General features: G+C 44.9%; 1 protein-coding gene across 2 annotated transcripts in view; it reads right to left on the bottom strand.

Annotated features, from left to right (window-relative positions):
* Positions 1 to 14602, bottom strand: part of SLIT3 (slit guidance ligand 3) — a gene marked incomplete at its 5' end in the record, with an annotated part of 610658 nt that overhangs the window by 168750 nt on the left and 427306 nt on the right. For both annotated transcript variants that reach the window (XM_082835732.1, XM_082835733.1), the window contains one exon: positions 5929 to 6000. In XM_082835732.1, the coding sequence (XP_082691858.1) occupies positions 5929 to 6000 (72 nt within the window). The remainder of the gene's footprint in view (positions 1 to 5928; positions 6001 to 14602) is intronic.

Here is a 14602-nt window from a genome sequence, read left to right as displayed (position 1 = left end):
TGCTTCTCATCATGTGAATAAACCCAATTATAATTGTTTTAGAATCAAAGGGAATTTGGAGGCAAGCTCAACTCCTGAGAAGAACTTCCCAGAAGATGAGACATGAGACATCATGTCTCATGGGCACCTGATGGCTTCTGAGGTACCCCTGTCCAGTCTGGGAGTCTTTGACTCCCCATTACTTAGCTCTGTCTGTGTTGTCTATTCAACAATTCTGGTAAGCTCTTGCCTTTAGAGTTTGATCTGCCAGAGGACCTGCTCATTTAAAGCTTTACTGTCCCTGGTATCTGGCACTATGGTGGCACACAGTGCAGCCTTGCTTCTTGGCTGGATTAAAGCAGGGGCTGCGTGGGTTGGCAGGTAACTGAAATGGGGGAAGGTCAGTGGGAAAGTGGTGCCTGCATACCCCATCTATGGAGGGTATGTGCTTTTCAGTCACAGCTGACCGTTGCAATGAAGAAATGCAGCTCAGGGTTGCCAGTGTTTCTGGTTCACCAAAATCCAAAGCTGGAATTCTGGACTTTTACAAAAAATAGCATCAATTTGCAATATGAAATGCTAATTTAAAATGGTAGGGCTTCCCTGGTGGCGCAGTGGGAGACAGTCCGCCTGCCGATGCAGGGGACATGGGTTCGTGCCCCGGTCCGGGAAGATCCCACATGCCGTGGAGCGGCTGGGCCCGTGAGCCGTGGCCACTGAGCCTGCGCATCTGGAGCCTGTGCTCCGCAACGGGAGAGGCCACAACAGTGAGAGGCCCGCGTACTGCAAAAAAATATAATGGTAAAAAACACTCCACGGGTTTAAAAATCCCTCATCTGTGGCCGCAATGTAGTCTGTGATCTAGTTTGCAACCTCTGGTTTCGAGGGAGCTGAAAGCAGAATCTTTCTTTGATTCTGTCATGGACTAAAGTTTGCCCTCCCCCAACCTGCTAAATAATATAAAACATTTAATGATGAGGTTTGAAAGGACAACTGTGCTTCGGATCCCCAGTCTTACCAGGGCATTTCTTCTAAACAGCCTAACTGCCTGCAGGTGCCCACTGTGGGCAAAGAACATGGGATCAGGGGTCCGGAGACCCAGGTTCTAGTCCTTTGCTACTGCTAACTTGCTGTTGCCATTGTCTTGTCTCCTAGACAGGGCTAGGACTTGGGTGAGGGAAGTGGGGTGCCCTGGGTACAAAATGTTAGGAGGCGGGCCCCACTCTAGTCCCGACCCTGCTCTCAACCTCTCTGTGCCTTATCTCAACAAGAAGAGGTCATCCTGGAGACAGCTAAGGTCCTTCCAGAACCAGCCTATGATGATGTCACTGAACTTCCAAAATTGGTAAGTGACATAAATGGGAGTGAGGCTTTCAAAACAGCATTCGTGTGTTATCTGCAGACCTGTCACATCTATGTGAAATTTGGCCAGTACTAGTGATTTATCAAGGGCAGACCACTCACGGAAAGCGCTTTCAGGATGTGTTCCTGACATCTTTAGCCTGGCATTTTTGGCAGCATATCTACTGAACTTCTGATTTGCTACAAGTAGTCAGGAGACAATGTCTGAGAATCTCTTCCCTTCTCCTGCAATACTGTTGAAACAAAATTAAATAATTTATTAACTAGGTTGTCTCATTTTTGTTTCATTTGTCCATACTCTTAATTTTTTTCCCATTAAACATTTTTCCGACCCAAGATGGCATGTCGGGGAGAGAGGAGCCTGGTAAAACTGGTGACACGCCTGGCTGTCCTCTACCTAGCTGACGGGGGCTAGAAACCCAGGGCTCAGAGTCCCTCCACAAATGATTCCTGACCAGCCAGGGAAACGCAGTCTTGGCATATTCGATCGTGGTTTAAACACGCCTTACTCAGAGAAAACCTAGTACGCGAACCGCCAAGTGTACAGATCAAGCAGAAATGAATGGTCCATGATTTGTGTAACAGAAGGGCGTCTGACTCACAGAAAGCAAGGTCCCTCAGTTAAGAACCTTAAGCTCCATACAGAAAGTTGGAGCTGTATTATAGGGAGGTCTAGAGAACGGAGCACCGTGGAGTACCAAAATCAATTGGTGACGTCCAGAAGTGAGAATAAGTCATGGTTGGGACTAGAATGTAAGTCAGTGAAAAAGCAGGATGATTTTCTTTGCCCTGTGAGTCTGATTTACCTTCAACTTTGTGGGGAGCCATCCCTGGGTAAAGGGAATGACAATTTTACAAGCTGCGGGAGGCTCTGGCATTCTCCTCGGCAGGACCACGAGTCACTGATAGCTTGCCTAGACCAGCTCTTGGGGCCAGCTCACACCACCCCGCGGCACACGTCGGCCATGCTTCAGGGCAGCCAACACCACGAGAGCCTTAGCAACACAGATCAGAAAGACAGCTTGGTAGAAGGGTTAATTACACAGGTTCTGCGGCTGGCTAGTTAAGCAGTTACTTGGCTTCTCTGAAATGGGTATCTCTCTGTAAAAGGAGGGTGACACTAACAGTTTCACGGAGGGGTTGTCAGGATGCAAAGAGATAACGATGTAAAAGTACTGCTTTTGGTGTTGGGTACTAGTAACTGCACAACAAACGCCACTATTATCACTTGCTTCGCCCGTACTCTGCTTTCCTTCTCACTCCCTTTTCTGGCTACCTGAAAAGGGGAGGGTGGTGGCTCTCTTCCTTTGTCTACCATACTCTGTGCTGGACATCTGCCATTGGGCATGAGTCAAAAATGAGGTTGAGGTGGGCAGATTTCACAGTCTTTCCTAATGTTGCACAGTTCCTACTGCTAGGGGTTCCCGCCCAGACCCACCCCCTAGGTTCAGTGCAACCAACCTCAGACTGGATAGAAAGAGGTTTTATAGCATTTCCATCCACAGAAAGGATGGAATAACAGGGTGATCCCATGTGAAATATTTTCACTAGTAGTTTTTGTCCCTAAACTTAAGTTAATTTTGAGAGAGCTTTCCATGAGGTAATCAGGAGTCTTTCCTTATTTTGCACTTCATGCTGCCTAGTGTCAGAGAGAAAACACACCCGAAATACTATATTTTGTCTTCTTGACTTGCAGACTTTAAAGGTTTAGATACTTAGAGATGACCTTTGTGCGGACAGAGTGTTTTGAATTCCCTCCTGCCCCCTGTCTCTGTCTCTCTCTCTCTGAAGAATTTATTAAGTTAATGTATGATGCCCTCACTTAGTTTCTATTTATTATTTCATTGTCAAGTTTCTTTATGGTGTCTAAGTTGTGATTACAGAGAAGTATTATACAATGTCAATGCGTAGATGAGATTTGGAAGGTCTGGGGTTAGGGCGGGGAGGTTCTTTAAATGGAGATGTCAGCTCCAGCCAATTTCAGAATGGCTCACCATGAAGACGGATGGTTCCAAAGCTGTGAGCCTCTGCTAGAAATTAAAAACCCATGGAATACTTGATTATGATTAATTTTAAGTGCTTAGCCATGTGAAGCCAAATGAGAGTATCTTTAAAACAAAGCTATTGGGCTTCCCTGGTGGCGCAGTGGTTGAGAGTCCGCCTGCTGATGCAGGGGACACGGGTTCGTGCCCCGGTCCAGGAAGATCCCACGTGCTGCGGAGCGGCTGAGCCCGTGAGCCATGGCCGCTGAGCCTGCGCGTCCGGAGCCTGTGCTCCGCAACGGGAGAGGCCACAGCAGTGAGAGGCCCGTGTACCGCTAAAAAAAAAAAAAAAAAAAAAAAAAAAAAAAGCTATTGATCTAGCTTTGTTTGGAATTGAGAAGATAAACTAATCAGATCCTGGGGGGTCTTTATAACGATGGGGAAAGAGAACTTTTTTTTTTCCATCCTGGGTTTTTAAGCTTCAAGTTTGAGAGACCTGGTGTATCTGCATAAAATATAAATATATATTTTGATAGCAAATATCAGAGTAGAGAGGGGCAATCCAATTCTGTCCTGGACAGGAGTATGATGGAGATGAGGGCATGGTGGGGAGAAAGTTAGGGAGGTGGAGAGGACATCATTTAGAGATCCCCTCCCATGTAGTATATAGGGCATCTCCTCTTAAAGTTAAAGAAACAGAGAGGTGGAGTAGCTTGGCCAAAGTGCCACCACATTCGGGATTCCACACCCAGGCGTGTCTGACTGTACAGCCCTTCTCTCTCCCCGAAGACAGCCTTCCTGGTGAGGCAAGATGACACCACTCTGAGTTGAGAGAACTAACATGTGGGCTGTCAGGTGGTCACAGCTGTTTTGTGGCAGCTGGTGACTTCCATTTCCTGGTCTCTTCCCAGGGAATTTTCTCATCCTTCTCAAGAAGAAGGTGATATGCTCCTAGCAGCCCTCTCTACAGAGGCTTTTTCTGCAGGCAGGGAAAATCGAGCCTACCCTTCTCAGCTCCAGCCTCTTGCTAAGAGGAGTCCTGGGTTACTAAATTTGGGCTGGCATCCTCTCCCTAGCAGACACACATTTGGTGCCGGTTCCGGGGTCAGAGTTTGGGTGAGGAGAGACCATCAATCTTAGGAATGACAACCCGACCTCTCTGGCTGTGGGTCCTGCCTTTTCTGTACCGGGAATTCTCGGTTTTCATCCAATTTCCAGCAGCTTGCAGCATCAGCATCCTCTCTGATTTCCCGTGATTCCTCTTGGAATTACCTTCCCCTCACACAACGTGCAGAGGATGTCTCCAACCCATGGCTACTGTCTGCGGGGCCAGGTGAAAAGGATGGTGGAAGGAGGACCTTCCTTCCCTTATGGACGAAGGGACATGTTAACGTACTTGTTCTTTCATTTGTTTGACATTTATTCATTCTTCTGGAAGTCAGAGATATGTAACCTGGTGACTACGTAATTTATTTATTTAGTTATTTATTTAATTTTCAGGGGGATGCTCAACACATCCTATGCTTATCATTCTGGCTAGAACTGTAGCATCAGAGTTATTTTTAGAAGCAAGCAGTTAACAGAACTTGGAAAGGGGAAGTCACCCCCAAGATAAAGCAACCGTCCCCTTCATTTTTCAAATGAGAAGCTGAGGGTCCAAGCACAGAAGGGACTTGCCCAAGGTCACACAGCTAACCGAGGGGCTGAGTCAGGACCGAACCGCACGTCTCCCGAAGCAAGTTCTGCTAGGCTGTATTGCCTTCCTCTCCAGGTTTCCCCAAATCAGGGACAGCTGGAAGTGTAGTTGGGGCATGCGGGAGGACAATCAAAATGTTTTCTCACACGATTCAATTTGAGTTTGACCCCAGGATGCCTCCTAGCCGACTTTCCCCCTTGGAAATCAGATGTCCTTAGCTGGACCCATCTGAAAATCCAGAACACAGAAGGGCGGCTACACATTTTTCCTAGACAAGGTATGCAGGGTGGTCTTCTGGGGAGGGGTGCACCTCCTCTCATCTCGCCCCCCAGCCCTTGTCACTTTAAGGTTACTGCTTAAAGTTTGGATTTAATCCTGAGATGTGATCTCAAGTGCAACAGCAATGACTGGACTTTACCAGGCTGTTTGGCATTCCCCCTGGTCCCGTGTTAAAGTCGCTTTCTGATTCTGGGTAATTCCAGCCGACCCCCTGGTGCTACCCCTTTCTCATTTCCCAGACCTGTAACCTGCCTCTCCATAAGTAAGCCCACACTCAGACGCTCCCTGATTGCTCTGGCAGGCGCTGGGGGTCTACTCCAGCCCATCTGTTTCACCCAGCAACAAATACCGCGGGAGCATCAGGGGAGAAAGGACTCAACTGAGACTTAATTAGCAGTAACCCCAGTTTGTGGGAGGAGAGAAATCCCACTTTGCTGCCTGCAAACACTTTGGCCAAGGTGAGCCGGAGGGATCTCCCGGTTCGCAATTTTAATAGCACTGCAGCAGAAGACACAGAAATGCATCCACACGGACCCCCCAGGCACACACACTCCCCCTCTCTCCTCCTCACTCGGACACACACACACGCACGCACACGCACACAAGGCAGCGATCGCAAAATCAACTCACAGGATCTCTAAATCACGCAGCGCTCGGAAGGCTCCATCTTCAATGCAGCTGATGCGGTTGTTGTCTAGTTGCCTGTGGAAAAGCAAGGGAAGAGCATGAAGGCTGAGTGGGGGCCGTGCTGAGGAGCTGGGCAGTCTGGGCCGGGTGTCCCTGGTCCCCCGAGCGCCTGTCCCTCCACCCTCGCCGGCTCTGCTCGTCCCCGCCAGGAGCTCGTGCAGAGCCAGCCTGTCTGCCACGCTGCTGTCTCTCCTCTCTGACTGTCTGAGGGAACTACACAGACGAGCGCACCAAAGGCTGTCAGGTCTCAGTAAATATTAATTGCGCATTTTTTTTTTTTAGGCAGAAGGGAGTAATTTCATTACATTAGGGCATCCAATCCATTACGAGCTCTTACCGTCATGTCACTGAAACAATTTCATTAAGCTAAAGGCCTGTAAATCATTGGAGGTCACTGCTCTGCCCTCCGTGACCTCCCAGAATGCTTTTTTTCCCCTCTCTCCCTCTCCCTGTCTCCCTTTTACTGGAAGTTGCGGTCTTCTGCTCTGACACAGTGCTAAATCTCAAGGCTTTATCTGCCCAAGAGCAGCGAGGGTGCATGGGGAATATACCAATTCCAAATTAGACTCAACTAATCTAATTTTATAGTCTTTTTATTATTCTAAGCACCAAATGTCTGTGGTGGTTTGATGTCTCTCTGCTTTGTTATGGGGCCCATCTGGTAGGTCATTCTATTGAAGTCTTTTCTGACTAAATACAGATTCCCTCAAACTGCACCAAGCATCATCGACATTAAAGAAATTCATTGATGGAAGCGTTCTGGATGCAGGGAAAAAGGACTATCCTTATTGCCTTAAAGATATACCACTTAAATTTAAATTGGGGAGAATTAAATGCACCTATTTCAGGACTTTTTTTTCTTATGTCCCTTTCCATCTTCTGAGCACGGAAATCATGTCTTTTAAGGAGATGCCTTGACTCATATATATTCCAGCTGGGGACTGAGGTTATTCTAGTTGAAGGATAACAAATAGATTCCACTATCTCAAATGCCTGACGTGTAAGTCAGAAGATTTACCATGACCACACCCCAATTTAAATATCATCTATTATATATATATATAAAATGTAATTTAAAAAAAAGATGTTATATAGAAAATGGTTATTATCACCAGGCTGTCTTATATTTTGTGTGCGGAACACACACAAAATATAATTTATGCTGGGGGCCCGGAAAAAAGTGTGACTGGAAAAAAATGCTGTAAAGCGATTATACTCCGATTAAAAAAAAGAAAAAAAAAAAACAAAAAAGAAAGAAGTGTGACTGTGTTGAAAAACTCCCTCCTAGGCTCCTTTTTCTTTCTTTTGTCTTAGATAAAATCAGCCCCTCTCAAGTGCAGGGTTCTCCTGATGCTGGAATTTTCACTTGAAACTTGTGCTAATCTATTCCAAGACAACTCTCTGCAGAAGATATATCAAAGCTGCCTCTGGTAGCCCTCTCGGAGCATTTTATATTCTGCCGAAGGAAGGTGGAATTACAATTAAAATCCTATTATCACTGAAAAAATATATAGATGCAGGATTGCATAAATACGCAGGAATGAAACACGTAGAATCAGAGTGATGGAGAACATCACAGCAGACGGGCTCTGCCGCGGTCTCATGCGGAATGGAACCATCTCAAAAGACGCTCCCGATACAACACACTAGGTGTTTAGGATTATAGAATTAGCAGGAAATGGGTATCTCAAGAAGCAGAAGCACTCTGTAGCTTGACAAATTCTACATCTAGCGTTCAAAGTCCTTGCTGACGCCAAATCACACGGCATCTCAGAGTAGTTCCTGCTACCCTGAATTCTTCCCTTAACGAGAGTTTACTGAGCGGCCTTTCTGTAGAGCTCCTGTAAGCGCTGGGGCCACTGATTCCCCGCAAAGGTTCTGTTAAGGCAGCCTGCTACCACTGCCCAACTTCTAGATTTATCAGCGTTTAAGTGCCAATGAATTAACAACCCTTGCTCCACGCCAAGGCCACCAAACCTTACCAAGCAGAAATGCAGTGGAGCTGGCTTTTGGGTCCAAGAAATTGTTCACTGAACATGCTGAATTCGGCAAAAATGGTACCATCCGCCTAAGTAGAAAAGTACCTAAATCATCCAATTGGGAAGTCTGGGGTAGTGCGTAGAGATGGTAGTTTGTGGTGCACCTGCTTTTGTGCAGACATTTTAGAGAGGTCCTGGCTATTGGAATATTATTTATTTGCCGGATTTGTGAAGCGTTTTCTATTCCTTTTCTTTATGAGTGCACCAGAAACCAAACAGGATACTCTAAATGTACACTTTGACATGAAAAGTATGTAACTTGCAGGGGAGAAGAAGCTCATAGAAAGAAGAGAAAACATGAAGTGGTAGAAAGAAATTAAAAAGGGTGGGGGGGAAGGAGATGTGCAAAAGATTTAAAAAAATCCACTAGTCTGGGCTTCCCTGGTGGCGCAGTGCTTGGGAGTCCGCCTGCCGATGCAGGGGACACGGGTTCGTGCCCCGGTCCAGGGGGATCCCACATGCCGTGGAGCGGCTGGGCCCGTGAGCCATGGCCGCTGGGGCTGTGCATCCGGAGCCTGTGCTCCGCAATGGGGGAGGCCACAGCAGTGAGAGGCCCGCGTACCGCAAAAAAAAAAAAAAAAAAAAAAAAAAAATCCACTAGTCAGTCTCCCATCAGGGTCCTGCCACTCAGGATACAGAGCAGTGGAGACAGAGTCTCTGAGAGGACGCGGCTCATTCTAAGGCTAAAAGCAGAGATCTCCAGTACGTTATCAATTATGTGATGTTTAAATAGTTTCACCGGGTGGCACAAGTCGACACCTAGTTCTTCATGAATAATGGGGAAAACCAAGCTTTAATATAAGCATCTCTGTGGGTGTATTTTATAGAGTATTTTGGAACACATGAAATGTATCAAATTTTAAAATATTTATGCTGAAGTGTGCTTTTCTAGAAGACATTTATTATAACCAAGATTGTCTCCTTTCATTCGAGCCACAGATAAACAGTATCCCTGCCTTGGTGGTCAGAGTCCTTCCCAAGATGCATCATTCCTTACAGAAATCTATGGGGTAAAGGCCTGCGAGGGTCCTGTCAGGAAACGAAAACCCGAGTTACTTCACTTCCCAGCTATTACATCTCCATGGCACTGAGCATCAGAGCGTTCATGAAATGCTCATTAATTGTCTGCAATCAATTCTGATATTTCCTGCAAATAATCTAGGTCCCTAAAACAAAGTAAATACACAGTTGGATCCGACAAGTTTTCGTTTTCTTTCAGAATTACATCTCAGACACACACAAGTTAGTCCTGAAGCACGGGAGAGGGGAGGCGAAATAAAAGCAAACCCAGCATCTTTTTGTGGGTGTTGGGAGAGAAGTGAAATAGGCACATAGAGAACCTTCCAGAGCTAAGGCCAAAGCATTTGACTTAGCAGTTTGCTTCTGGGGGTGGATGGAGGCTGCGACTATGCTCTAAGCTCTCAAGTCAAAGGTCGGTATTGTGCCTTTGAAAAGACTCATGCAAAGAACCTCTTAAAAACAAATCAAAAAAGCCCATTGCCCCCTCCACACACCGTTACTCAGGAGGCAGGTGCAAAAGGAACTTCGGAAACGGGAGCACTAAGAACTCAGCCATCTGAAAGTGCCTGGTAGCTCTCTTTCTATTTTTTCTTGGCAATAAGAAGTGTGTTTTGTACTGCTACTGACTCTTTTCTTCTTCTTCTTTTTTTTTTTTTGCTTTAATCTTTTCTTCTTGCCACACGAAATAACCTACCCCCATGCCTTGCCTAGTGCCAGGGACTCCACAGCTGGTCACGTATGGCTGCAGAATGAGTCCTTCTAGTGCAAGTGTGACAGGGCTGGGCTCAAAATATATGGAAGAAAGCTCTAAGCCACGAGCAACACTGTTCTGGCTGTGGCCCTATGGCCCCAGCACTAACAATAATGACGGAGCATTCCCTTCACGAGCACATGGGGGGAGGGCCGCCTTTCTGCCACACAGATCTCTGCTAGCCAGCATTTGGGAAGGTCGCTTGGAAGAAAGGGAGATTTCCATGGGCGCAGAGTAAAGGTGGAGAGCAGGAAGGCAGTGGATAGAGGAAAGGTTGGCTGTTTATGTTTTGGAGGCGACTTGCATTGTCCTCTTACTTCATACAGAATACTCAATGTGATTTACACTCTCCTGCCTGTGAATAAGGCGAGAAGCCCCCAAATGTCCATGATATTAAATTAACTGCTCTAATTTCCCTGGGCAGCTCAGATTTCGGCAAACAATGTGAGTGCTAAAAGGATACCAGAGTCCATTTAGAAAGGAATCCTCCAACAAGAACTAAATGCAGACTCCCCGAGAGGAGCTTTCTGACTACTGTATTTTTATACTCTGAGAATATAAACAAGTCAGAAAGCAAAGTCAGCGTGAGTGAGGACTTAAAATAATCTCCACAAACAGCAGACAGGGAGATAGTGCTTTTGTAAGAATTCCCACTTGTAAGCATAATGTTATCACAATTCATCTCTTTCCATCACAATTTCAAATTTCATCATTGAAGCAGGATAGAAATATTTCTGCAGTTCAAAGATGAAAAGAAAGCACATCTAAATCCTTAAAAAGGGGTTTAAAAAAAGCCTGATTACAGTATCAAGAGGCATCTGTCTATCTCCCAACCACCACTGCACAACAACAAGAGAAGAAGGAAAATTTCATGATTCCAGTGATGCATTTGAGACTCTGTGAGGAATACCTCGAAAATAGAAAGCTCCAGAAATAGGCTTTGGAGAGCTGGAAGAAAAGAAGAATTTCCAAGTAGCTATCTAGATGCAAGGTCTACATACCAGGGTACACCTACCCAGATGTTCACTTCTCATCCTGATGTTCTGTGGGTCCCAAGAATCTCAGCCCATGAATCGGTAAACCTAGCCTCAGGGCACTGTCACCCTGGGCCCAAAATTCAGCTGCAGTGTTTTGCTATAGGACTGCAGCGACTCTAGCTGCAGTCCTCCTAATGCTAAATGGGAGAAGTAGCTAAAGTTCAGCACCCTTTGGAGTTAAGCAGTTTGCTAATTTCCGAGCAAAAGGATCTACATGAAATGCGCAAAACAAGTGGAAGGGCTGCTGCATGAAATTCACAAGGGAAGCCTTACTAGAAATTCAAAGCAAGTCTATGGTCTCGGAATACAACAATTAATGAACCTATAAGAGCAACTGAGTATTATTAGATGTTCACACTGATTAGGTACCGGGGTATAGAATGAAGTGTGAGAAATCCTTTGAAAATATTTGGAAGGTTACCACCTGTGGTTTTATATCTCAGTTATCTTAAAAGGTATAAGAGAATTCTAAAAACTAAACTAATTTGAATTTGTTTTTAATGAAATAGATATGTTCCAACATAAACATATTCGAAGTGTATTTCTTTTTCTACACCGCGGAGAAATAGAATGTTGCAACTATGAAAAAAACAAAACAAAACAAAACCAACCTGGGAAAAAAAGAACCTGCTTTCTTAAAACAAGCCAGAAGACAAAACATGAAGTAGCCTTGACCTGCTATTCCGTTTCTTCCTGTTAGCCAACTGTCCTTTAAGGAGAAAACAAGAAATCCAGTAGTGTTTCTGAAGGTTGCTTTATATGACAGTTTAACATTCTAAAAAATTCATTATTGAAGAACAAATTATAGAAGCAGTTGTCTTCTGCTGGCTGGGCTCTTCAGAAGAAACAAAATAAAGCTCAAGGTTATTTTAACTGGCAAAAGGAAAAAAATCGTGTTCAAAAGAAATGCATACACTTCATATAATTGAGTACTGGTCACACTTTGTACGCAAATCAAACACTTGATCCAAGCCACAGTCTGCTAATGAATTGTCACTATCTCTCATCATTAAGGAGCTACTGTAATTCCACATTAGAACAACATCTCAAATGAGCAAAAAGAGCTGAATCTATTATTTTGCACATTTTGTACACTTGCCCACCAGACCTAAGAATAACTGCATATAGATATGTTTACTGATCCATGAATTATTTACGTATCCACAAAGATTCTTGTCTATAGAACTGAGAACTTTATGCCTATTTTTTCTACATAATAATTACATGTACTATGTACCTATTGTATGCATGTAAATGAAAACGCATATTACAAGATAGGTAAAGAAAGTGATATTGACCTCTGAAATTTAACATGCCTCCATCAGTTATACTTACAGAGATATTTAGATAATTAAGTGATGGTTAGCATTCCCAAACTTCAACCAACCAAATCTACTTTGCAGAGGACAGAGTCCTAGGTTAACTAAGGTCTCTGATCAGAACACCTGCCTAGAACTTAGTGAAAAATTGAAGCATGGATCTGTTTCACCAAGCATCGTTATGCATACTTCGCCACATGGCCAGCATAATACCTTTTATTTAGTATATATCATACTGCTGTTTGACATATGCAACTTCTCAGCGGGAGAATAACTGCATCCACTCCAGTAGATGCTCCTGAAAGCCAGCTCTGCAATAATGCAAACACAGATGATGGATTAGCACCAAAGCGGCACGCCAGACCTTGGAGAATAAAGGCGTGTTTTACACATCACTGGGAAATATCAATAACTCCACTTCTGTGTTTACATAGTTTCCGGTTTGTCAGGGATTTGGCAAATGAATTTGTGCAGAAAAATGTGTGTGTGTGGCGGGGTGTTAGAAATCCCTGCAAATTAATTCAGCAGGAAGGACAGTTGTTGGGAAGAAGCTGAGCTCTCATTTATTCTGGACAAGTTTCAGAAACAAATTTCTGGCTTTTCTAGATAAAACAACAACAACAAAAACCAAGCAGACAAAAAGCAAATCAAACGAAGATATCCCATATTCACAAGGAGAGAATTTCTTTTCTCAGCAACTTTTAGACCAAGGGACCGAGGAAGTTTGGTTATTGTTCGCAAAACGTGCTCTCATGTTTTGAGACATGCCTCAGATCCAGCCTTTCTTGTGTCAACCTGATATGAGGACCAAAGGACTTTATAGCTAGGATGGCCAACTTGCCAAGGTTGGCCCAGAACTTCCCCCATTTTAGCACTGAAACTTCTGAGACCAATCCTGGGAAACTCTTCCGTCCCAGGTAAACCTGAAGGTTTTGCACCTTAGTGTATAACTCTGTTGGAAACATGTATTCTCAGCACATCATCCCTTCACCTATGTCCCTACGCCTTAAAATGTCTGTTGATTCACAAACGTGGCTTTCAGTTATATCATCTCCAAAAAGCTCCTCACTGCAGCTACTGTAAAATGGGCTGTCGCTTTACAAACACACCTGCAACTGGACTGGTGGGGGCCTTCAAAGTGGCTGAAATGTTCCAATGTGATTCTTAACCTTCCTCATTGGCAATTAAAATTTCTTCGTAAGAGGCATCCTTGCTGATGTCATGAATACTCAGAGGCTAAACAAATAAAAGGCTGTCTCCATAGCGATGGGGGGTCGGTTTGTGGTTTCCCTAGTTACACTCCTGAGTGATAACCATCTGGGGTTCCTCCCTGGCAGAGGGGAGAGGGAGTGAGAAGCTGGAAGGATGAAATGTGCTTTTGTTAACAAGCCTGAAAGTTATCTCCCATATCTCTGTGTTTTACTTCTTTTTGAATCAACCAGCACAAACTGTAGTGAGTTTTAACATTTTTTCACCCTCATGGGCATTTTGGAAATTTTTCCTTTGGACTCTAGGGGTAAATTATTCCAGCTGTGAGAATATGACCCACAAGCACAGCAGAAGAGTATTTCTTCCGATACTGAAGTGGCTGCAGGCATCGGAGCCCAGGTGGGACACTGGTTTTCATTCAAATATGGGATGGTAAGCAGTACTACTCTGGTCTGAAGTCCAGGGTGTCCCCCAAACAGTGAGCCTGCATCACAGGAGGGCAGGGACGGCCTCCTAAGACCTTGAAAGTTCTTTGTTTCCCTTTAAAAAAAATCCCATGGATCTCTCATGTAGAAATTTAAGACTTCCTTGAATTTAGTCACATTTCCAATTCTCAACATGTGCTACCCATTTTTTTTTTTTTTGCGGTACGCAGGCCTCTCACTGTTGTGGCCTCTCCCGTTGCGGAGCACAGGCTCCGGATGCGCAGGCTCAGCGGCCATGGCTCATGGGCCCAGCCGCTCCGCGGCATGTGGGATCTTCCCGGACCGGGACACGAACCCGCGTCCCCTGCATCGGCAGGCGGACTCTCAACCACTGCGCCACCAGGGAAGCCCTGCTACCCATTTTTTATAAAATGGAAGACGAGGGCTCCTGTAAATTTCTGGCCATGTGATTGATATGATTCACATCTGCCCCAGTGGGTCTGGAGGGCAGAACATGGGGTCAAAGAAGATTATTCTGGAGTCTTAAGGTTCTGGGCTTGCTTGGGACTTGCCACTCCTTTCTTCTGTCCTATTTCTTTCTTTTGGAACGGGACCATCTATGTGGCCTATACCTGTCCCACCACTGTGTTTTGGAAGCACATATATATTTGATTTCATAGGTTCACAGCTTTTGTTTCAGAATGAACCATAGCTCGAGTCCCACCCATATCTGATTTAGGTGATATTTAGATGAGACTTTGGACTTGAGACTTTTAAGTTGAGACTGGACCGAGTGTGGGTCTATTGGTATGTAATG

The sequence above is a fragment of the Leucopleurus acutus genome (assembly GCF_964270905.1).
Source record: "Leucopleurus acutus genome assembly, chromosome: 3".
NCBI lineage: Eukaryota > Metazoa > Chordata > Mammalia > Artiodactyla > Delphinidae > Leucopleurus > Leucopleurus acutus.
The sequence above is the reverse complement of the archived record's forward strand: the minus strand, read 5'-3'. Positions and strand labels throughout refer to the sequence as shown.